The sequence below is a fragment of the Mauremys reevesii genome, linkage group 25, assembly GCF_016161935.1.
Source record: "Mauremys reevesii isolate NIE-2019 linkage group 25, ASM1616193v1, whole genome shotgun sequence".
Taxonomy (NCBI): domain Eukaryota; kingdom Metazoa; phylum Chordata; order Testudines; family Geoemydidae; genus Mauremys; species Mauremys reevesii.
In genome coordinates, this window is record NC_052647.1 from 14,187,608 (window position 1) to 14,212,532 (window position 24,925).

Genomic DNA, 24,925 nt, shown 5'->3' on the forward strand with positions numbered 1-24,925 from the left:
GGGATTTTCTTGGCTCTTCTTGGACAGAAAGATCATGAGACTGTAGTGGCTTTACAAACTATAGACCTAGGGAGAATTTTTTTTATTTTTATTTTTTAATGAGGGATTGTAAGAATGGCATGTGATGTCACGGGGTTGAGGTATGAAACATTCTGGATAAAGCAGCGAGTTAAGTAGATGTCAGCAGTGCAGGAAAGGGCCAAACGACCATGAGCATCTTTTCTTTTATCTTTAGATTTGGTTCAACTCTTGACAGCCTGCTATTCTTGTCTCTGTATTGCAGGCCCCTTTTCCTAATGGTGGATTCGTGAATGGCTTTAATTCACCAGGATCATATAAGACGAATGCTGCTTCCTTGAGCATAGGTCGCCCATTCCATAGAAACCGGTAAGAGAAAATCAGGAAGCTGGCTGTGCTGTTAGGATTTGCAGTTTCCAGAACTTTAATGAGTCGTCAAGGAATGCTTATTGCCAAGGGCGTAATGCTTTGTAGTTGATCTAAATCACTTTCCACCTAGATTTAGCAATCAAGGAGACAATTTTTGGAAACTAAATTTAGCATAAAATCCAGGCCAACGTTCGTGAGGCCATACAATAACAAATCTGTGTGTGCTAGAGAGAACAAAGGTAAGGACTCACTTGAAAGCTTCAAAGGGGTTACCATTAAGAGGCACGTAAGTCTGAAACCAAGATAGCTTCCTCTTAAAAACTGGTGCTTCTAACTCATGGCTGCCTTATTTCCTAAACAGAAACTCCCACAAGACAAATTCAGCTTCTGTAGCGAGACTAATATTGTAGAGCCACTCACCTTGTACAACTTCTGAGATGCAGGCTCTTACTATTAGATAAATTCAGCAATTTTATCACTGTAATTCATTACCATGTCAGTCTCTCTCCTGATATAATTTTAGAGTGAGCTCAAATACATTCATTTGCAGAGGAGGAAAACAACCTTGTGTGTCATTGGAGCAATGCTCTATAATTACAAAAGACTATAGTACTCTTGCCTTGTGTGGGTGGAAACTTTTATTTGCAGGCTTTCCTACTGAATGCAACAAGCAGGCTGATTAGCACAGTAATCGCTTTTATGTTTGAGACTTCACTTGACAACTGCCTGCGCTGTAAACATTTGGTAATGAAGTTAAAGTTCATGGCCATAAATTGACGTGATCAGTGGAGGATGGACTTTGAAATTGGGTCTTCAGGAGCAGAGTGAAGTGTTTATTGCTTCGTTTGGGACAAGCAAGGCAGCTGAATTTAGAAAGAGAATTAATTGTTTCTAATGGGGGCAGATCCTGCACAACTGCCACTGAGCTGTGTTAGAGCTGTGCCTGTTTATCAGCATCCCGTTGATTATTAAAACTTAAATGGAGCATTTTTATAGGATTTCTTGTTTGTAGACCTAGATTTTTTGACTTGTCCATCCCAGCTAGTATGTACAGTAAGGGTAAAAACCTTCTAGATGGGCAAGTATATCCACTTCCTAATTACCAGATGGAAGTAATCCACATAATTTTTGCCTTTTGAAATTGTGCTCTTTGTCCAGCAATCTTGAGTCAGCCTCCATTCTAGGCTGGCAGCCAAAGCAACCCTATCAGATCCTCTTGGGGCAAGTCCCTCTGTGATTCCTTGCAGGAAAGATTTAAGTATACTTGGCATCAGCACTGTACAATCATAATCACATAGAATCATAGAAGTGTGGAACTGGAACCTCAAGAGTCCATCTAGTCCAGTCCCCTGCACTCAGGCAGCACTGCATAATAACTAGACCACTCCTGACATATGTTTCTCTATCTTGTCCTTAAAAACCTCCAATAAGGGAGATTCCACAACCTCCCTAGGCAGTTTGTTCCAGTGATTAACTACCCCGCCAGTTAAGTTTTTCCTAATGTACAACCTAAATCTCTCTTCCTGCAATTTAAGCCCATTGCTTCTTGTCCTGTCCTCTGAAGTTAACAAGAACAATTTTTCACCCTCCTCCTTGTAACAATCTTTGATGTACTTGAAAACTTTTATGTCCTCCTCTTCTCTTCTCCAGGCTAAATAAACCAAATTTCAATCTTTCCTCAAAGGTAATGTTTTCTCTGACTTAACTAGCTTTTATAGGAGTTGAGATATCCCCCTCCTCCTTTGAGGGATGGATAGACAAGAGGACAAGTGCTTCCCTCTCTCATTTTGGCTGTTGACCAAAGGGACTGGTCCATATAGTTGAAGGAGACACATCTCCTTATTTAGAACTTCTCATTTTAATAATCAAAGGTTCCTTAAGTTCACCATCGACCCCTGTTCTTAAGGCTTTTGAGACAGAGATTCTGTCCTGAATCTTAGCAAACCATAGTGTAAACTTTTACTATTAGATAAGTCGTCTAATTTCATACTGAGTCCAGGGTTGGCCAGAAACCATACCAAATAATGTAATGGCTCTAGATAAGAGCTCCATATCCACTGGTGACAAGAAGTTACAACACATGCTTACTCCTAGGTAGCTCCTGCTTTATTGTGGGAATTCTATTGCATGATGGAGTCTCTGGAAGAGAAACTCCCTTCAGAACAGTAGGAATTGTAAAGGGTTAAGACTCTCTTAAATGGGAGTCTCTATTGTAATAAACCTTTTCTTTAGTAGAGAAACATAGTTGAGTTATTTGAGCTCCTTCCTTCTCCACAAATGGAGCTCTGATCTTTTAAGGTAGTAGAAAGATGGAGATAGCTTTATTGCACACACTACAGTGGACTCTGGTTCCAAACATGTTTTGTCTAGGATGTGCTCTAGCCTTCCCTACATCAGTGTTATCTTAGTGTGAAGCTTTCCTTATGCCATTGCAACTTTAAAACCTGTTTCCAGGATTTCAAATGTTATATTTAAGGAGGATAGTGGAAGCCTCTGAGAAACGTTCCCTCTCAGCTGGGATGCTAGCAAGGTAAGTGAGATGTAGGCTTAGAGAGTTGGCCCAGTGATGATCAAGTATTGCGCTCAGAGAGAACAGGTCTAACATTCAAAAGTCTGGGCATCTCTCATTTCATGCACACTCTCCTTGCTGACTTTCTTACTGCTTCTTTTCTTCTCTTTACTTTCTCCTATCTTCTTCACTTTTCTCCTGCACTTTTCGTTCTTCTGCCCAGACCAAGATTGTGTGGCCTTCTCAATGACAGGTGAGATTATGAGATCTGAGGGCTGACTCATACAGCTAGAAACTTTTCCTTCACTTTGAATGAATGGGTTAAAAAATGGCAAACTTAAGTGACTTACTTAAGATCTGCTTTCCATGCCTATTGTAGATGCTAAAACCTATTAAGTGCTCTAGCAACCTCCCTGCCAATGAACATTTATTTCATGTTGTCTATGTACCAGTCTAAGCAGCAGGGATTCCTCTATTTCCCTGGACTGTCCCTAACTGGTATGTAAAGGATGCTCTGTATACTTTTTTGTTTAAATGTGACATGTTCAAGGAGTTCCTTAAAGTCTCAGCCCTCCTTGGTAATTGGTATGCTTTTTAAAAGTGCATGTTCTTTTTTTATGCCTCTTCAGCATGGGCCCGTGAAATCTGTTGGAATAGACCAGATGGATTAGCAAATGGTGGGAGACTTTTTTTCTGTTGTAATATAGGGTTTCAGTCTGGAAAGGACTGAGATCCACTGATGCATTAGATGTAAATTTTTCAATCTTCTATATTTAATACTGTTTATGCACGGTGGGTCTCTTTCCTCTCTCCTCCCACTTTCAGTATGGGCAATAAACAACCTTCACTCTTTCTAGGCTGCTTCACGAATTCTTGTGATAGCACAGTGTAGTAGTGTTTGGGTTGCAGAAGAATCTTAAGAATTGAAGGCAATAGAATTTAACATTTGCACAGGAGTCCACATTAGATTGTTACCAGTGGTTCCTTCTGGGCTTAAATTTTATGAATCTGACCAAACAATGTTTAATCATTGAATCAAAAAATGATAAACTCTTCTGTTTTTAAAAATATAAATAAATAAAATCACTGAGCCTAAACTGATTGTCACTTTAAGTCTCTTTGCCTCTGCCTCATTTTGTTGATGGAGAAAAGCTACTTACTGGGGGGCTGAGGATTGTTTCATAAAGTTTGTTGGAGGTAAGAAGTACTAGGCGATCTCTGTTCAACATGACCACTCTTCTCCTTCAATCCCAGAAAACTTCCTCCAGGGAGAAGGTTACATGCTGGATAGCTTTTTGTCCTGTGGGCTAAGCTTAATTTATCTCATCATATGGGTAGTCACTAGTCTAGTCTAATATTAAATATTGGCTGTTTTGTCTTTAAAGTTTAAACCAATCACATTTATTTGGGCCTGAACTGTTGCAACCTGTGTGCAGGAGTGAAAGGTTCACACCCTGTGACAAACTCCCAAATTGTTGTCAGACTTAATCAACTTCCTTGTCTTGTGGATGTGAGGACAGTAGCGTGAGAATGACATTGGCAAGGTAGGCTGGGCTTCAGAGCAATCAGAAAATGGTTCTTCAGCACATGGTTTGCTGAGATTTAAAATGAAGAGTGGATGACTTTTCTGATATACTTCCTGCATTTGAGAGCCAAAGAGGCACCTTCCTAGCCATTAGATCAAGCAAGCTGTGCAGGAGCCACCCAAAGGAAGTAGTGGCAAAATTATGTAATTTGTCACTTAAAATGGCATTGGAAGATATAGTATAGAGCACAGGGAAGAATTTTGCACCGTCGGGATTAGATTACTAATCTGTCTGTCTCTCATTTCTGGTTCCATGGTTTGCTATTAGCAGATGGTAACTTGCTGAAGACATTTTGGTTCCCCTCTGCTGAAGAGAAAGGAAGATAGATCCTTGAAAGAACTTCATAGTAGAAGGGAATCTACCTCTTTACTAGCCAATCTAGAATTCCTGGCATTTGGAGACTGCCCTTGGACATTCTTTTTGTCACAGAGATGTATAGATTTTTGAAAATACACCTCTACCCCGATATAACGCGGCCCAATATAACATGAATTCAGATATAACGTGGTAAAGCAGCGCTCTGTGGGGGGTGGGGCTGTGTATTCTAGCGGATCAAAGCAAGTTCGATATAACACGGTTTCACGTATAACGTGGTAAGATTTTTTTTTGGCTCCTGAGGACAGCGTTATATCGGGGTAGAGGTGTACATAGAATCCTGTGCTCCAAACTGGTGGTGGTTCTTGAGATTTGCTGGGGGGAGAGACACTGGAGGAAGTCAAAGTGTGTGGGAGAGTTGGAGGGGGATTGCAAGGAGGGAATCCAGTCTGTTTAGATCGTGTGAGGTAGGGTGAACATTTAGTATAAAAGTTATATTACTTGTCACTCAGTCTGCTTTCCAAGGGGAAACTTTCTCTTAGCTGTGAACTGGATGCTCCTGTGTTGTCTGAAATACTTAGTTTGGAATCATCTGCTTGTATTTTGCAGAGGATATGTGCAACTGTCATTAGGTAGGCACTGAAGTAACCAATTGGTTACACTGAGTGTGGTGGAATTAAGTGTCTGTATTTGTTCTTGTTCTCACATAGGCAAATACCACCTTTTTTTATACTCCTTTGTTGCTATAGACTAATCACAGCCCATCTCCCTCTGTTTCACCTGTATGTTAGTGATAGCGTGTTAGCTGCCTAACTCTCTTGAGCTTTTGAAGGATTTTCTTTTGTCTTTATAGTCAGAATTTTTTAGTCAGTTGGGACTTCTGGAAGACTACTCAGGATTACTAAGAAAAGATGGGTTGAGGGTGCCTAATTACATGTTTTGGGAGCTGCACAACAGAGCATTTTGTCCTTGGACCATGAAGTCATGGCAAGGGTGTATGGTACCACGTGGGATATTGTTTTAATGATGGAGGAGTAACATTTATTTATTGTCTCTTTTTAATTACTTCAGATCATATTATCGAAAGTGCTCTAGTTTGTTTGGGAGAGAACTCTGCTTATTGGTCCTTATGTTGTGGTGATGACAACCTCTTATTGTATCTCATACAGTGTGAAGCCTCATTTCCGATCATCAAGCAGCTCGGAACCCTGTGCAGAGGGTACAGCTGTGGTTGGTACAGTGTCGATGGGGGATGGACCACTGAACAGAACCAATGTGAGGAATTTCGGTATGGAACGACATACCAATACATTAACAGGACACCAGGAACAAGGCTGTTCTCAGAAGGATTATCCCACCTCGCAAATGGAGCAGAATGGAGACTACAGTATTGGCAGGGGCAGGTAAAAAATTGCAGCAATGAGAGCCATATGTTACAGTGAAAGCAGTGTGTGGTTGAGAAACACTGAACCATAGTGTTGGGAAAAGATTGCCGAACTAGCTTTAGATTAATTTTCATAAGCCAAAATAACTTCAGGTGCTGAACACAACTGTTCAGTTATCGGTGGAATGGTCTAGGGAGGGAATTGCTATTCAATTAAACAAGCAAATTGAGCATAATACATTTTGAACTTTTCTAAGTGAGATTGAAAACTTTGACTCGCCATTCATTTTTACCGGCTGTAACGGTAGAAAATCCATACAGCTGGTAGTAAATAGGGATGTCCTTGTAGAAGTTAAAAATGGTTTATTAAAGAAAAACATGTTTCTGTACAAACTCCGTTCTACATAACACTTACAATCTGAGTGTAGTGTTAGGACTTTAAGGCTTATGTTTGTTTCATTATTGTAAAATGTGCCGCAAGTCTCTCCTGGCTCATAGTGTGAATGTGGGGGGAGCTGTGCTTGTTAGCAATTACCTTCAGTTAGTAGTCAAAGCAAAAAGTTAGAAACAACTTCACATGTAAAGCAAATAGAGAGTATTTCCCCCCTTCCCCTACCACTCACTTGCCCCTCCCCTCTCGGCAGCTGTGCTAACTCTGGGCTTTGTTCTAAGATTCAAATAGCTTGTAGGTAGTGCAAAGACAGGTTTCACTACGTTGTAAGAACTAGATTGTGACCACAACTCTATTTATGACTGGCCTACAGAATACAAACAATCCATTAAGTAAAACTATGGCCTTTTGGGGTTACATTAAATTTTAAACAAGTACCAAAGTTCTCCAGGCTCAGTGGTTGGGAGCTTCAAACATTTATCTTCTGAGATAAAGCCAGTTGATTTTTGGTGTCTGTTAGTACTGGGGTTCTAAACAACTTGCTGACCAAAAATTTCCCAGTAACAGTTGTTCACTGGAGTAAAGTCTAATCTCCAGCAGGCACATTATGTCCTAAAAAAGTAGGTCTAAAGACCTTTCCTTATAACAGAAAAGACACCCATTCAGTCTGCAAAATAAGTTAATGCACTGAGAAACAAAGTTAGACCCCTAAGAATGGAGAAGAGGCGTGTCTTGGGTCTGATCAATAGGCACTATTATAGTTGGACTTCTACATCAGCCATAGGAAGAAGAATGGGCACTTAGGTGCATGCTCTCCCTTATAGGGGATATAATTAGGAACTAGACTAATATGCTTGCTGAGATTTGTCTTCAGTTCCCTCCTTTTTCCTTTAAAGGAGGAACTTTTTCAGAGGTCGGAGAAGACGAGAAGATGACCGTCTTTCAGTAAGTTCCATTTTCATTATTTCATGGCTGGGGACGGGTAGAGGGGAGGGACCTAGGCAGTGAAATGGGCTCTGCCTTACCACTTCATGTACCTCTCCCTCCCTCTAGTGTTGACCTGAATTTGATGGGTTAGTTGTTATGGCTTGCCACTGATCGCATCTCACCAGAAGATATATAGGTTCTTGTCCTATTCAGACTACAGGGTTCAAGAACTCAGTTCTATATCGGGAGGGGGCTCTTGGGGTGCTTGGCAAAAACACTCACACTGAGGACAATACCAAATTGATTAACCTTTTATTGAGATTAACCGAAGAATAATAAATGCTATGAAACTTATGCCTGCAAAACAGTAAAAGAATTCCAGAACTCCTGGTGGTAACATTTCTATTCTAAGTACCTTAACTTAACATACTGTCACCCTTCCTTGAGGACCCGGTAATAGGAGGTGAAGGACCAGCCTCGCTCCTGGCATGCCGGATTACACCATGGTGCTGGCTTCCCCAGTGGTTAGGAATGCTGAGTAATACTATACTGCACATGCTGAGCTGATAGCGTGATAAAGATAGAATGATAGAATATAGAAGAACAAAGAAAAGAAAGAGCTAAAGACTAAAAGAGCTTAAAGAGCTATAAGAGCTTAAAAAAGCCCCAAAAAATGCTAAAAGAAGTGCTCCCTATTATATCCTTACAAGGCATTTTATAGAATCCTGATGCTATGTACTTCAGGCCCAACCTACTATACCCAAATCTTATTTCCGTACCTTAAGAAATTTATGGCTACCCTTATCCTGTAGGTTAGTGGATTATGACACTTACCCTCTATATATTAATAAGGATTATCTCACTCCAAAAACTGCCAATCAAGGCTCTCTTGGCGACTACTCTGCTGTTACCAACCGGTTGTAGATGCCGGCTAAGCCTGCTCAGTGTTGTGTATAGTTCCTCCCTTTGGTTCCCCAAAGTTCAGGGACCATTTCCATCTATGCCAAAAGTTACCAGCTTTTATGCTGATTTACTCTTAACTGATGATACTTACCAGATACAGGCTGGAAGGCTTCTTGCATTTCAGCAAAACTTGTATATATTAGGAAACACACATCATATGCCTCAACACATCCTAAATTCATAGGAATTAATACTGATAAAATATAAGAATAAAATGGATTAATTCAGAAAATAGCTAGCAAAGTAATCCTATGGGCTGTACTAGCTCCTGTCTGAGTCTGTGAAGATAGAATGTGTATGCTTGCCTGACAAGTGAAAATACATCAGTCTCTTGGTTCCAGCCATTACAGGGGCTTGGACTAGATGACCTCCTGAGGTCCCTTCCAACCCTAATATTCTGTGAGGTGTATCCTATAGGAAACCTTGTTGCTGAGTGCTCTTCCAAAAGTGTGCTGGTCCACATTGACCACTAGGTGGAACTCATTGCAACTTGCTCCTGTTATCTGTCCCTTATAATAGGATGCTGAAGACCTGATCCTCTTCCCATAGAAGTAATTGTCAAAAGTCTCGTTGGCTTCAATTGAAGCCTGACTGGGACCTGAGGTGACCTATTCAAAGGGAGTGCAAGACGTTAGGCTTATGGGCAGTTAGTTATTTAGCATTTATGGTCAGACCCTGGTTTGTGGCTTGTTTCTTTTATGGGGTCAGAAAATGTTGAATAGTCTGATCAGCACCTGCCTTAGCAAGGCCTTCTTCAGGCCAATGCTGTTGTTTCAGGACTGCTAAAATAATGCATGTAGAAGAAATGCATAAATAAACTGTGGGAGGCCCAGCCACAAGATATCACAGAGGCAAAGAGTTTGGTAGGATTCATACAGATGCTGTGTGGCAGTTCATTTGTTTGTAACGTTTTTACTAAGAAAATAGATTCATCTTGTTCCTCTTCCAGAAATGTTTTCTTGGGCTGAGACCGGCAATATAGCCCACTGCTCTGCAGAGCTCGCCAGCAGACAGCCATTGCAGATTAGAATTTTAATGTTACTGCTCTCGTACTATTCTGTATAGTTATCCAGGGCTCACCTCGCCTGCTATGAAGACGCTACCGCTTCTCATGTTATAACTTGGCAATCCTTTTGTTTATCTCTGCAGGCTGCGTTAGATGGTGGACTCATTGGCTTGTGTGATAGCAACTGGTATCACTATGTGCTGTGCTTCATGACTGCAGGTATCTTGCATAACCTGTCAAAGTGCAGCACGCAATAGAGGGACTGAGTTACATCTTGCAGTTCAATTCTGTCCCCTTTTCTGATGTCCCATCCCTTTTCAGGTATCATTCTCACAAGGCTGTATTAATTCAAGAAATCCGGTCTGTTACTGCTAGAGGCTGTAGAAGATACACTGTCTCAATCTTGAGGGAAGGAATTTTATTCCTGATACTTTCTCAAATCAGTCTTCAGACTTATTCTAGAACAGTGAAATCTTAACATTCTTAACATTAAGAAAATAAAGTTTTGTATGGTTACCTGTTTTCTGTTATCCTCTTCCTTTCTCTGACTTTCTTGCTAATGTCCACTTAAAGGATGCATACTTCTATGTAGCTGTATGCCAGAGCCACGCAAAATTCTTAAGGTTTGTCATAGCAGTTCTTCGTTATCAGTTCATGGTCCCTCGATTTAGTCAGGCTGTGGCCCCCTAAAATTTCCATGAAATGCATGGTGGCAGCAGCTTTCTGAAAGGTGAGCGTCCAGGTGTATTCATACCTGGACTATTGATTGATCCATGGTCAGTAAGGCTTCTACCAGGTACACTTTCCTTACGAAGTAGAGGAGGTTCTCTATTTGGTCCTGACATAAATAGAAACCATGAAGGAAGTGTAGTCTTTTATTCTGTATTTTCTGCTTGGCTTAAGAGAGAAGTCTCTCAAGTAGTTCACTGAGGGTCCACCTGGCTGCAATCCCAGCATTTCACACACCTGTAGATGACAGGTTGGTGTTTTCCAACTCTGTCAAATTCTTAAATGGTTTGGATGGACTTTCTCCCCACCTGTTAAAGATCCTAATCTGTCCTAGGATTTAAACTTAGTTCTCACAGGATTGAAGAAACCTCCTTTTGAATCCATGGCCACATGCTTGTTGTCTCCTTGCTCTATTAAATGTGGCATTTCTAATAGCCATTACTTAAGCTAGGAAGTTTGCTGAGTTTTGGCTCACCTGCCTTGTACGATTTTTTTTACCAAGACAATGTTGCCCTGCATCAGTACCCCAAATTTCTCACTAAAGTTTCAGATTTTCATTTGAATCAAACTGTTTGCCAGTCTTTCCCAAGCCTCGCTCTCACACAGATAGAGGCTACATATCTTAGAAGTTCATGATGGATTATCTTTTTACTTGGACGGGTCTAAGGAGTTTAGTTTTATCTCCTCTGTTATACATTTCCTTTGCTCACCTGTTTGCTCTGAGAGCATCTCGTCCCGAATTTCCTTCTGCATTTGTGTCGTCTACAACATTGCAAACGTTCTCTACGTCAAATAATTTTAGCATATTCTATATGGACTCTCTGCATTTGCAGAGCTGTTACCTGGTCTTCAGTTTGGTTCAGTTGCTTACCACTCATTGTTTCTCTCCCAGGCCTCCAGCAACAATGCTAAATTTGGGAGAGAAGTCCTTGTTCGGGTAGACTCAATACCCTTGTCCACTGAGAACTGCTTGTGAGTCACCTAAAGTGACCCCAAGCACTTGAAGATGGAAAAAATGGTTACATACCTGTTCTTTGAGATGTTACTCATGACCATTCCCCAACCTACCCTCCTTCCCCTCTTCATCAAAATCACTTCAGATGCAGGCTTTAGGTGTGAAAGAGCTGAGGTGGGGGGAGGGTCAGGTGCTCCACGCCTTATCTTTGCTTAGCAGAAGGAGTGTGTTGAGGCAGCGTGTGCTGCCCTTGCAGGTACAGTTATGGGAAAAAGTTCTCTGGCTTTGATGCACTGGCACACAGACACCTGAAGTGTGTACCGTGTCTTGAGGAACAAGAGTTACAGAGCAGGTCTGTAGTCATTTTATGCTCTAGATGGGCAGTAACATAGACTTCACTGAACTGAAACTGCAAAACAAGTATAGGGAGGCAAAACGAAACCATTGCAGTTGGCATTTGGCCAGGAAACATCCCAGTTCTTATTAAAGCGATATGGAGTTTCTCTTCTGAAAGATGTCACTGCGTTGACACCCACCATCAGGTGTGGGCTGCAGACTGTCTCTGAGGGAAGGATACAATCCCTGAATCTTCAAGATTTCATCATGCAGGATGTGGTGTTTGATACACTTCCATTCAGGAACTGTTTTGACATTACTTAACTTGAGACCCTTATAGGCGCACAACACAAGGTGGTATGGTTACGTAGCGTATGTTAACAAACCTTTTTTCTTCTAGCGACCTCAGCCTTCAGCAGAAACAAAGACTCAGACACCAAAGTTTGACTTACTAGCATCAAATTTCCCTCCTCTGCCTGGCAGTACAGCAAAAATACAAGGAGAACCTGTGCTGGAAAGCAGAATGTCTGACATTGTTAAAGGAACTGGCAAAGAGAAGGTACTTGTTTCTACTTCTGGAGTGCACATCAAGATGGTTAACTTCCCTCCTCCACATGTCCTTAAAATTATTCAGGCTTATTCTGGTAGAGCTGTAAACAGCACTGTCCCCAAGCAGGTCTAAACATATAATATTCTAGCCTTTGCTGTTTCTGTTCTTGGGCTCACGGACTTCCAGGTGGTGTCCAATGGAACCTGTGCAATAACCACTCCTCTTTCCAGATTTAGTGTTGGCACTCTGTATTTCAAAATAAAGCAGCCAGATCAGCAGTGGTGGCTTCTGAAGTACGGATCAGATAAAGGGAGTTTGGGGTAGGGGTGGGTTTTGGAACAATTTGTTTACCTGCAGTGGTGCTGCTGCTGGTCTCTGCAGTTGTACAGAAGGCAATGGCCTTGTTTGTTCTCTGTCCCATGTTTTGTCACCTGATGTAAAGCTGGCAGTTCTGTATAGAAGACTTCCACTGAAATAAGTGCCATGTGCATATTCTATTTAACTCTTAGTGTGTGTGTGTGTATATATATATACACACACACTTTAAATTCTTGATGGCTGGTGACTTAAGTTTTGTGGTGACTAAAACACAAGTACTGGCATAATGACTGTCGCCCTTCTGCAGTTTTAAAATTCCTGTTGTCTCTTCAGGAGAGCAAAGACTTGGCCGTCAGTTGTCCTGCATCTGCTCAAGAAGAGCAGGCACACAGTCTAGTCCAGCAACCTGTCACAAGTGTGAGCTCACCAAGCAGGGCTGAGGTTCCTGCCCCAAGGTATATAATTCACTTGGCTAATTTGAGAAATGTTTTTAAAATAAGATGTTGTGTAGTGTGAAGGATAGTCTTGGTTACTTCTGCTCTAAGGATCCCACCTTTGCCACCATGTCATAGGTTTATTCCCCACTTTGAACTTTAGCGTCCACAAGATGGAGACCTGCATGGGCTCCTCTAAACTTAAATCCTAGTTTAGATCTGGTACACTGCCACCAGCTAGAAATTCCAGTGTCTAGCACACTCCCTGTTCCCCCAAACTTTCCCTGGGGAACACAGATCCCAACTTCCTTGGATCTTAACACAAAGGGAAATAATCCATTCCCCCCACCTTCTTCCCCCTCCCCTAGTCCTTGGGAGAGATCACCTTGATTCAAACTTCTTGAATCAAAACAAAGAGGGATTCACTTTTCCCCCCTCCCCTTCCCCTGAAAATCCAAACAAGGGAAGAAATCAATCAGGTTCTAAAAAGAAAAGGATTTTATTAAAAGAAAGAAAGAAAGTACACTATCTCTGTAACACCAGGATGGAAAAATATACAGGGTCTAGCTTATAAACCTGGAGAGACTTCCCCCCCCCCCCCTTTCCTTTCTCAGAATAATCAAAGTAACAGCAAACAGAAATAAAGATATTTCTCCAGCAAACACAATTGCAAATGTAGAAATTAATTATAAGACTAAACCGCCTTTCTAATACTCGCTTTACTGAATAGAAGAAAATACTTCAGGGAAATTGGAGAGCCTGGAAATATGTCTGGCCCCTCCTAGATCCAAAGAGAGAACAAAGACCCAACAAAGGACACAGACAAAGACTTCCCTCCACAGAGATTTGAAATTATTTTGTCCCTTGATTGGTCCTCTGGTCAGGTGTTCATCAGGTTACTGAGCTTGTTAACCCTTAACTATCTGTTTATGACAGAAGCATTATCTCCAGTCCCTCTCTATACTATACTAGTAACTAGGCCTCTGTTACTCTGAAAAGCTAATTGCTGTTCAGAACCTGGTGGTAATGACCTTGGGCATCCTACTTGGTCAAAACTGCTGCAGTGACTTGGAAAAAGGGGAAAAGGCATTCCGGAAACTGAACTAACTCTTAAACAGATTCTAGTGTTGCACTATCTTGTTTAATCTATCAGCACAACTCAGCCAGACAAGAAGCCAGAGGAGGTCTCTGCTCAGAAAGATGTTAATAGCCCCACTTCCCCACCTATGTCTGTACGTCCCCTCAGTGCTGCAAAGCCATCAAGGACAAATGCCACTTCATCTTCTACCAATGGAAATGCAGCGCTTACTGTTACAATACAGGTAAGACCAGCTGCCTTGGGTGAGATCTCAGTACTTTCTAGTAAACTGACTTCCACATGTTGGAGGCTGATGGCTAGGGAAACTGGCTACTTTCCTCTCTGCTCCACCCTCAGGGCAGATCATGGTACAGTCCCAAGGGGGCTGCTTTCCTCTCTTCCCTCCCTCTGCTCCTCTTTTTCCCCCCCCCCCCCCCCCCCAGGGCAGGGGCAGAACATGGTACAGTACCTTCATATAGATTCTGGCTTTTGAGCTGCCACTGGATATTAAACCAGCCTAGCTCACTATACAGAGCATGTTCTGGCATTGTGTTCTTTTAACAGTGTGCCTGGGGTATTCTTGAAGAGCCCTTTCCAGGTATAGGTTGTTCTTAACAGAATGCATAAACTTTACTCTTTCTCTACCCTTGGCACCAAAGGAGCCACGCAAGCTAAGTTACGCTGAAGTCTGCCAGAAACCCCCAAAGGAGCCAACTCCAGTTCCTGTTCAGCCACTTAGGGAGCTTCGTACCAATGTAGCTCCCCCTGCCAAAAATGAAGAAAACAGTACTTCTGAGAAGGCTTCAGAGAGGGCCCATGAGAAGCTCGAAGGCCGGGCAAAGGATCTTTCTGGGTTCAGAGGCAACGGGCCTCCCAGGGGAGCTGCTGGAAAAATCAGGGAACAGAGACGCCAGTTTGGACGCAGATCTTCACCTCAGGGAGCACCTCGGCGTATCGGCAAGGAGCAGTATCTGCCACCCCGATCACCAAAGTAAAACTCGTCCAACTCTTCTCTATTTAATTTGAGCTGTGGACTAAAGAGCAGCAAAGGAGATGGACTATAAGGAGGAGGTATTCGGGGAACACGAATACTGAATCGGAGTATGTGGTTTGAGTGGGAGAAGGTGGGGAGGGTCCCAAAATTCATCTCTAAAAGTGATTTCACAAATGCTGGAGGATTCCAATCAATATAAATATATAGAGATTATAATTTTTGTATCTTTTTTTTTTTTTTTTAATTTGCAGAGTGTTTCCTGCCTGAAATCAACTTTGAGATTGTGAATTAGTGCTTTGACCAGATGAAAAAATGAAATGACATAATAACGTCCCTCAGTGTAGAAGGAAGAGGGCAAGAGAATATTATTTTTGGAAGAAAAAAAAAAGCATTTCTGTAAAATTAGAACTTACTTTTTTAAACCTATTTAACGTTTGGCTTGTAGGATGATATGTATGCCATTAATGGCCTTGCATTGCAAAGCAGATCCACAACTGAGATGCTTGGTCGGCGTGCTTGAGTTGCGTGAGTGCAGCCAGATACTGTTTTGTCATGACTTAGTCACTGATGGTAAAAACTGAATGCACTACTGTAGTAGAACTTTGTGTTTCCAGCTTGAAATTTAGTCTTTTGACCTTACTAATATTTCATTGAGCAAACGTTTTTTAAACTCAGATTTTACTGGAGGTCTGATTCTTGATCAGACCATAAGGACAGTAAGAATAGTCAGTATCCTAGACACAAGGAGGGGGAGTGGGGGCATGTTTGGGATTTTTAATTTTTCCCTTTTTTTCTGCCAATTGAGGGCAGCATTTTAATTTTTTTTTATTGCTTAAATGCTACTTTCTCTAACCCCTTTATTACAGACTTGTGTGCATTTATCTGGTATGTTTTCCTGAGGCAGGCCCAGTTAATGGAAGACTGCACAGCATATGGTGGTAGTTTCACATGTGAAGAGCCTGAGCTTTCATTCCCACTCATGGAATTCTGCTTTGCAGGTGGGAGTCTTGAGGGCAGGTTTAAAGTCCTAAATGGGTCTAAAATTGAGGCTTTTTATTTCTTTTGAGACATTCAACAGTTTGGGGGCATGGCCAGGTTTCCATATAGTGATTCCCATTGGTTCTCTGGACTGGTGTTAAGCACTGCTTTATAGTACAAATACTAGGGGAAACTCTACAGCAGATAGTAGCTCCTGATTTTTTTCAGTTACTTGGAACTAACAGTTTAAAGTGGAACAAAGGCCATGAGGTTTTAACTTTGTTTCAAAGAGGTTACTTTGACTAAATTCACAACACTGTTGTGTAGTAGGCCGTTAAGTTTACAAGCTAGTAATTACCGTAAAGGACTGAAGGAAACAGGAAAAATACAATACGTTAATCTGCCAAAATAAACATGCCCATATTCTTAGTTCTGTATAAAGTGTTAAGAAAAGTAGCTCGCAGCAGTAAGAATTGTACCTGGTTTTTTTTTTTCTTAAGTGAATAGGACGTGTACAAATTTAAAGATGTAAGTTGTGAACACTGGAATATTCAGTTGTGATACATTCATTCTAATGGCATCACTAGCATATATTACTAAGATGTTTACGGTATGTAAGTGGCAGTTAAAATGACATTAACTGTGAAATTTCATCTTTTGATTTCTTAGCCAGGTAATCCTTGGTGATTTCTTACTCAGTACGCATTCTCCATCAACTGCTTTGAGAACTCTTGTATCTATTTTTATAAATATATATAAAGCCAGAGTTGTCATTTCTCTAACTTATTATTCAGTTTGGCAGTTGCTTTTGATTTGATTCATGAGTCATATATTTATGCAGTTAACTGTTCATTTTGTGCATGTTACTTATATAAAAACAATCATTACTCACTTTTAAACTGCCTGTAATGGGTTTAGGAGTTTAATTTACCAAAATCATGGATCAAATCTATAGTTTAAAAATGCTTACAAACCTGTTTCAATTTACTTGGATAATGCTACATTTGATGGAAGTGATACAAAGAAGTTAAAATATTTAAACTGTCAAGAGCTCTGTGAAATGCATCAAATTTCAAAGAAGCTGCTTTTTATAAATAATTTTATAAACTTAATTACTGCACTCAAACTGGAAAATAACATGTATTCTGTATAATAGTCACCAATATTGGGTAGTGTGCACTCTCATTGCAGCGTGAACATGTATTGGAATTCTAATAGCAGCCATAAGCTGGTTGCAGTTAAGAGGAAGAGCTCTTTGGGCAGAGGCTTTTGCAAATGTACAGTCTCTGGCCTAGCTTGGCTGTACTGGCATGTTAATTTTTACCTATGTGGGCATCTGCTTTTAAATCAGTGCATAGAGCTTGTTGAGCTGAAAGATAGAACTTGAGTATTTCTGACAGTTGTAAAGTGTAGCTTTTTCCTTTATTAGATGTACAAAAAAATCCTTACAGCGTAATCTTTTTTTCTTGTAAGGTGATTGGAAAAGCTTGACGTGTGGAAGGAATGTTTTATGTCTTAAATGTGCATTTTCCAGCAACAGGTTATGGTCTTGTATAGTGTATGCAAATAAATCTGTAAACTTGTTGGCTTTTTCCAGCATATTCTAACTCTATCAGATTAGGGAGCTCACCATAACTAAACTAATTGATACTGGTGTGCAAAGATTTAACATTAGGATTCCCCTCCTTCCCCCGCCGCCATGGACACTTTTTTTGTCTTTTTTGGGGGGGTTGGGGTGGGAATAATCAAGTAAATATAAAGGCTGTGAAAACAATAGTTTTGTGTGCAAGTTCTCCTGCAGTACTTGTATTGCATGGCAAATACATAACATAGATGGGCTAGCTGCTACTTCTCATTCTCCAGTTATAGTCTCAGGCAAATTCTTCTCTCTACCCACCAAGTTTTCCTGTTTGACAGACAATTGGAAACAAGGACAGAATGACCATTTGGGAGCCAGATTCACTGCTGGTGCATCTCCATTGACCTCAGTTGAGGTGCATCAACTTATTACCAGAGGTAAAACTGGCTCTTGTTCCACAAAAGTTCATTGAGCTATTGAAGATAATGGATTCTCAGTGGCTCTCTCCTTGATAGCTCACCACATCAGCCAAACATGCATTCTTCTACCCTGCTGACTGTATTTAAAAAAAAACCAATGAAACATGCACACACAAAGTGCAGATCTCAAATAACTTTTTCACAAACTGTCACTTGTTTCCAAAATTAGTCTGTTTTATTTTGTTAGCTACAAAGGTGTATTCCCCTAGTTAAACTTCTTCCACTTTATCTGTGGAAAAGATTGGGCCATTTTTTTGTATTTCTGGGGAGGGGAAGGAGGGACTATTTGCATGTGATTGTAAAATTAAAAAGTGCAAAAGTTTGTTTAATTTCTAAAATTGTTAGTTTTATAGCATCTTACATTCCTGCTATCTTTGTTTAAAAAAAAATTACCAAGTTAGCTTGGCACAGTATGATGGTGCAGTTTTAGCAGTAGGTAAAATAAAGTAACCCATCCTAACCAGAAGAGAACAAGGATGATATTGTGGCAGATCAGTAGCAATTAAGTGACTTAATCAATGCTTTACTGTAGTTAAATAGCTATGGCCTTACTACTTTGTCAATATCCACTTAAATATCTTGAAAATGTCCACTGTTTTTACCGTTACCCAAGTGAACGTTCACTTGGGATAAAATCTGTGTACAGGCAATATTTTAAACTTGTAAAATGAACCATTGTATTACAGACAAGATGCAACAGAAATGCACTTAGGAGGAAAATTTGCTTCTGATGAGTTTGTTTTGTAAATCCTTGATTGCAACAGATATGCAAATAGACTTTTAGTTTCTAATTTTTGATATTTCCTTCTGAAATAAGATTGTTGCCATTAATCTGAATGATTTATCATGCTCTTCTTGTTTGTGTATATATATATATTACATCTAGTCTGAGCTTCCTTTAGGATGGTAAATGATTTTGTTTTAGTTTTTTTTAGATGGCTTTTCTATTAAGTGTCCCTAGCATAGACACTTCAAGAGGTCAAATGAGTCTGGTTTTAATATACTGTTGGGAGGACTTGAAAGGAGTTAAAGATTATTTCTGAAAAATTCATCTGCAAACTAACCTGTAACAACCTTCAATTTTATATTTAAGAACCAGAGTTTTATTTTTATGGCGCTTCAGTTATGGATACAATATAAAAAAAACAACTTCACATGTAAACAGATTGTGCACAAATGGCTTTTGTTCTAATTTTTATAAAATACAAAATATGCAGATAATATATTGAGTTTAAGTGACTATTGACATCTCGCTCCTCCCAGACAATTCTGACATTCCCTTGGCATGTATGATCTCTCTCCAAAGTGGTAGGGCTTCAGTGAAAGAAGAAAAAACGCAACTTATCTGGCTTCTTTACTCTGTCCATTGTCAAAACTGTCCAAAACAATTTCTGTAAAATAGGTTCATGCTTTAAATGTTAAAATGATAATACATGTATTTGTATTTCTGTTTTTGACATTGACATTGCCAAGGTGCTATGGGAAATTGAAATAAAAGTTAGAAAAATAAAGCTGATTTAAAGAAGCAATCCTTCTGTCTTTGATTTCACAATGAGATGCTGTTCTGATGCTAAATGGCTTCTAATACTATTTTCCATACATGACTTTAAACATTGCATAATGTCTCCTATCCTTGCCATCTTGAGATAGTATTGTTTCATGTTACAGGAAAGAAGATGGATTTCTTTTTTAAGATGGAAAGGTTGAAGGAAAATAGTAAAGGCATGGTAGTTCAGACTTATTCTGGAAAGGAAAGTTAATGAGCACCTGACTCCAGAATGATGTGTCGACTGCAGATGGACCAGTTCTTCCTTTCTCGTATTTGAGAGCAAGAGGTCATTAATGGCAGGTAAAACAAAAGTGCGAGTAAGCCCCTATCTCTGTATTTCTAGCATACTGATCAATGTGGTAGCTCTTGCTAGTCCCTCCTTCAGTCTTCGTGAGCCTCCCTCAGAGAGAGGAACCCAAGGAAGAAAATCTGTTTCACCTGTTTTGGGAAGGCCTCTCAAATGTGGCATGAGTTGTGTTATGCTCTAGAACAAGACGTGAGTGCAGTAAGGGATTCCACAACTGTGTGCCCTCCAGTGGAAGCATGTCTTGTTCCAAAGAGCCTCAAGATGGGTTCTGTCAGCTTCATGTGCTCTGAAGCCCCACTTCGCCATGTGTAGTTACATGCCACATCTATGTGACAAGGTAACCAATATGTCAGCTGTAGCTCAGTTCAGCCATCTTAATGGCCTGACTTTCAATAGTACTCAGAACTTGTAGCTTCATTGGACTGTTTACATTGCATGCAGGGCCCTGGATGGAGTGATAATTGACCTAAGACCCTACAGAATGGGAATTTTTAAGTAGACTGAACTAGAAGAAAGCTGCCTATGACTAAAGCAGGGGTTTCCATGTTGTAATAAATGAGCTTGATGTTCCATCAGTTAATTTCACAACCATTTTTTAAGGTGGTATGTAAACCAATACAGTTTGGGAGCTGCTGAACTAATCTTACTGTCAATCAGTGCTAGATGTGGAGGACAGTGTCGGCATGCTGCTGCCACAAACCTTAATCTCCTCTTTGAATACATTCTCTATTGGCTGGCCTGTGCAGGAATAGACAACTATCTATTTCCTATCAGCACTATTCTGCAGAGCCCCCCTGAGGTTCTATTACTGATGCCACAGAAGGTGGTCGCAGACCAATGTCTAGTGAATGGATACTTCACTGTAACTAGCACCAATGGCCCCTGCTTTTAGTACTATCAGCTGTGGTGCCAAAGTCTGAATGGGCTGTGGGAACATAAGAACGGCCATAGTGGGTCAGACCAATGATCCATCTAGCCCAGTATTCCGTCTTCCAATGGTGGCCCAGTTCCGTATGGTTCAGGGATAGTGAACAGAACAGCAATTTTGAGTGATCCATCCCCTGTTGTTCATTCCCAGCTTCTGGCAGTTGGGGGCTTCTGGGCACCTGGAGCATGGGCTTGTGTCCTTGACCATGTTGGCTAATAAACATTGGTGGATCTATCCTCTCTGAATTGACTGGATTAAAAAATACATTACTCTTTTGGCCTTTACAACATTCCATGGCAACAAATTTGACAGGTTGACTGCATTGTGTGAAGAAGTATTTCCCTTTTTTAAAAATCTGCCTACTGATTTCATCAGGTTCTCTCTAATTCTTGTGTTCTTTCTCCACACCATTATTTTATAGACTGCTATCATATCCTCCCTTAGTCCTTTCTTTTCCAATCTGAACAGGCCCAGTCTTCTCTCTTTATATGGCAGCCGTTCTGTACCCCTTAATCATTTTTTTGTTGCCTTTCCTTATGCCTTTTCCAATTCTAATGTGTCTTTTGAGACAGGGCAATGACATTTAATTCAGTACTCAAGGTGTGGACATACCATGGTTTATAGCGTTATGATATTTTGTCTTATCTATCCCTTTCCTAATGAGGCCTAACATTTTTTTAGCTTTTTTGACTGCTGTGGGCTATTGAGCAGATGTTTTCAGAGAACTAACTACGATGACTACAAGATCTTTCTTGAGTGGTGACAGCTCGGTGACTTTCTGTTGCCTGTCCAAGGGGGTAGGGGGCAGTCAAGTCAGCATCCCTCCCCAGGCACACCTCTTCAAAATGTAACATATGGAAGCTGCTTCACTTGATTGCCTTGCAGTAGCTTGCCCCCTGCTCTGTTGCTCCTCATTGTGGGGAGGGACCAATACCGAGCAGGAAAGGGAGGAAATAGGTAGTTGGTAGGAGCAATTGTTGGACACTCAGCATTGGTAACAGCCATAGTATAGTAATGTCACAGGCCTGTTCCCTAAAAATGTCTGCCATGTTCACACCCTTGGCCCTGCTCTGGCCCCTATTGTTTATTCTGTAAAGGACCAGGTCCAGAGTTGCAAACAGGACAGAGGCTGCTACTACTGCAACTGATGTGGAGGGGTGTGTGGGACTCAGCAGGGAGAGTCCCACACTAACATGGCTACACTACAACTGCAAAACTGTTAATTGCAGGTGTAGTGTAGCCATGTTAGTCCCAGGTATTAAAAAGATGGTGCATGAGATAATAATATATTTTATTGGACCAACATTAATGGGTGAAAGACAAGCTTTTGTGCTACAGTGAGCTCTGCTTTAGGTCTGGGAAAGGTACTCTGTGTGTCACAGCTAGATAAGAGGTCGAACAGTTAGTATACATTAACATAAGACTGGCCATACTGGGTCAGACCAATGATCCATCTAGCCCAGTATCCTGTCTTCTGACATGGCCAATGCCAGGTGCTTCAGAGGGAATTAACAGAACAGGTAATTGTCAAGTGATCTATCCCATCACTCATTCCCAACTTCTGGCAAACAGAGGTTAGAGACATTGCAGAGCATGATTTTGTTTCCCTGCCTATCCTGGCTAATAGCCATTGATGGATCTATCCTCCATTAATTTATCTAGTTCTTTTTTTGAACCCTGTTAGTCTTGTCCTTCACAATATCCATGGGCAAAGTTTTTAACGGGTTGACTGTAGATTGTGGGAAGAAATGCTTCCTTTTGTTTGTTTTTAAACCTGCTGCCTATTAATTTCATTTTATGACCCCTAGTTCTTTGTGTTATGAGTAGTTAATAATACTTCCTTATCTACTTTCTCCACACCAGTCATGATTTTATAGACCTCTATCATATCCCCCCCTTAGTTGTCTCTCTTCCAATCTGTAAAGTCCCAGTTTTATTAATCTCGCCTCATATGGAAGTTGTTCCATAACCTTCATTTTTGTTGCCCTTTTCTGCACCTTTTCCAATTCCAATATATATATTTTTGAGATGGGACAATCAGATCTGCACATAGTATTCAATATGTGGGCATGCCATGTATTTATATAGAGGCAATATGGTATTTGTCTTATCTATCCCTTAATGATTCTCAACATTACCGTTTGGTTTTTTTGTTTTTTTACTGCTGCTGCATATTGAGTGGATGTTTTCAGCGAACTATTCATAATGCCTCTAAGCTCTCTTTCTTGAATTATAACAGCTAATTTGGACCCCATCATTCACATTCATATATGTGAAAAGGAGGTGGGTTTGTTCCAATTTACATTATTTTGCATTTATCAACACTGAATATTAAACTATTTTGTTGCCCAGTCACCCAGTTTTGTGAGATCCTTTGTAACTCTTCAGTCTGCTTTGGATGCAACTATTTGAGTAGTTTTGTATCATCTTCAAAATTTGCCCCTTCACTGTTTTCCAGATCATTTATGAATATGTTGACCAATACTGGTCCTAGGTGGCACGCAAGTGTCTATACACTTATTGCTGTTTAATTTATCAATTTGTTCCAAAACCTCCTATAATGACACCTCAGTCTGGGAGAGTTTCTCTGATTGTCACCTGAAAAGAATGGCTGCAGTTTGAGACTCTCCCTCACATTCTCAGCTAAACTAAGTTATGCTAAACGAAGCGACCATTCAAGGTGAAGTTCAGACAAAAAAAGGGGGAGGGAGTACAGAGTGTTGTTGTAAATAGGGATATAGAGATCACAGATTGTGTAACTAACAAACCTTCATGACGTCTTTGGCTTCAGCCCCTGCCAAATCAGTGGAGGCTGGTTCTGTCAGCCCTCTCTTTATCAGTCCTTCCCCCTTATTTTTAGTAAAAGTCAGGGATTTTCTTCTGTGAATTTTTGTTTATTGCCAACGACCTGCCTATGTGTTTTACTGAAAATAACCATGACAAAATCTTAACCTCAGTAATAAGCCATACACCTAGCGGCTTTGGTAAGCCTATGGTTCTCTCCACCCCACCCTCTGCACCATGGAGAGGTGGCAGAAGCAGGGCAGGTGTAACCACTAGGTGAACTAGGTGGCTTCCTGGGGTGCCAAAAAGTGGCGAGCGAGGCCTCCTTCACAAACCTGCCCCCATAGCGAGGGGTCAGGACAGTCCGTGGGAGCCTGTGGCTGAGCAAGGAGGAGACAGCTGGCTGGGCTCGGGGACCAGCGTGGCCGAGGGACGGAGCCGTTGGTGGAGGCAGGACTCAGTCCTGAGCTCAGGTGAGCTTTGCCCTACAATGTGCCACACCTGGGGCTGGGTGCAGCTGCCTCCTGGGGCAAGGGAAAGTGAAACTAAACCCCACAGAGTGATGGAGGGGAAAGTGCTGGCGCAGGTGTTGCTTCCAAACACTGACACCCCCCTGGTGGCACTGCCAATGGGGGGAGCTGGCCCTGATCCTGAGGGAGATCCTCCCCTGCTCCCTGGGAGAGCCTGGCTCTGCCCTCCTTGCCCCTAGGTTCCCCCAGAGGGTGAAGTACTGAGAGCCTGGGACTGTTGAGAGACCCTGCGAGCAGGGGGCATTCTCAGCCTCCTCCTTGCTCATAGATTTCCCTGGGCCCGAAGGGACCATTGTGATCATCTCCTTTGACCCCCTCATATTAATTCTAATTAATAGTGCCACATTATGCAGTATTAGTTTTTGCTCCGGGGGGAGGGGGGCGCAAGGTGGAAGTTTTGCCAAGGGCGCAAACTCTCCTTGCAGGGGCCCTGAAGATCTCCGTGCCGCTGCCCCCCGTCTCTCTGGCCACCCCAGGTTGGTGCAATGAACCCAATCTTGCAGCTCTGGGGCAGCAGGCCCGCGTGCTGGGCGTGTATGGGCAGTGGTGGGAGGGGGGCTTGAGGGCCCCCGGGGGTGCAAGGCCGCTCAAGAGCTTTCCAAGAAACAAGGCCACCGAGGGTGGGGCGCCGGCCGGGGTGGTGAGGGGCGCGGTTCCAGGCCCGGCCGGCAGGGGGCGCAAAGCCCAGAGTCCGGCCCCGCCGCCAGGTGCAGTTCCGGGCCTGGCCGGCCGGGGGCGCGCGGCGCTGCAGCCGGGCCCAGCCAGGCGGTGGCGCCGGGCCCCTCCCCCCCATGTGACCGCGGCGCTGGGGCTCAGCATGGCGGAGGCGGCGGCCGCTCCTGCTGCGCCCGGGATCCGGAGCCCCCAGCGCTGAGCCGGGCCCCGCCGGGTCTCCCGTCCCCACCATGGCCGAGCCGGCAGGCGGGGTG

General features: G+C 41.9%; 2 protein-coding genes across 7 annotated transcripts in view; both read left to right on the top strand.

The window, feature by feature from the left end:
- The window catches only part of LARP4 (La ribonucleoprotein 4), a 41,929-nt gene extending 22,506 nt beyond the window's left edge, over positions 1-19,423 (top strand). For 2 of the 5 annotated variants that reach the window (XM_039514875.1, XM_039514876.1), the window contains exons 10-16: positions 284-387; positions 5,967-6,200; positions 7,469-7,517; positions 11,889-12,047; positions 12,690-12,811; positions 13,944-14,112; positions 14,528-19,423. In XM_039514875.1, the coding sequence (XP_039370809.1) occupies positions 284-387; positions 5,967-6,200; positions 7,469-7,517; positions 11,889-12,047; positions 12,690-12,811; positions 13,944-14,112; positions 14,528-14,863 (1,173 nt within the window). In that variant the 3' untranslated portion in view covers positions 14,864-19,423. Of the gene's footprint in view, positions 1-283; positions 388-5,966; positions 6,205-7,468; positions 7,518-9,611; positions 9,844-11,888; positions 12,048-12,689; positions 12,812-13,943; positions 14,113-14,527 lie in introns of those variants that run through there. The other 3 variants (XM_039514878.1, XM_039514877.1, XM_039514879.1) reach the window with 3 other exon arrangements.
- A 302-nt stretch (positions 19,424-19,725) lies between these two features.
- DIP2B (disco interacting protein 2 homolog B) overlaps positions 19,726-24,925 on the top strand; it is a 130,929-nt gene continuing 125,729 nt past the window's right edge. For both annotated transcript variants that reach the window (XM_039513858.1, XM_039513859.1), the window contains exon 1: positions 19,726-19,747. In XM_039513858.1, coding sequence (XP_039369792.1) covers positions 19,741-19,747 — 7 coding nt within the window. In that variant the 5' untranslated portion in view covers positions 19,726-19,740. The remainder of the gene's footprint in view (positions 19,748-24,925) is intronic.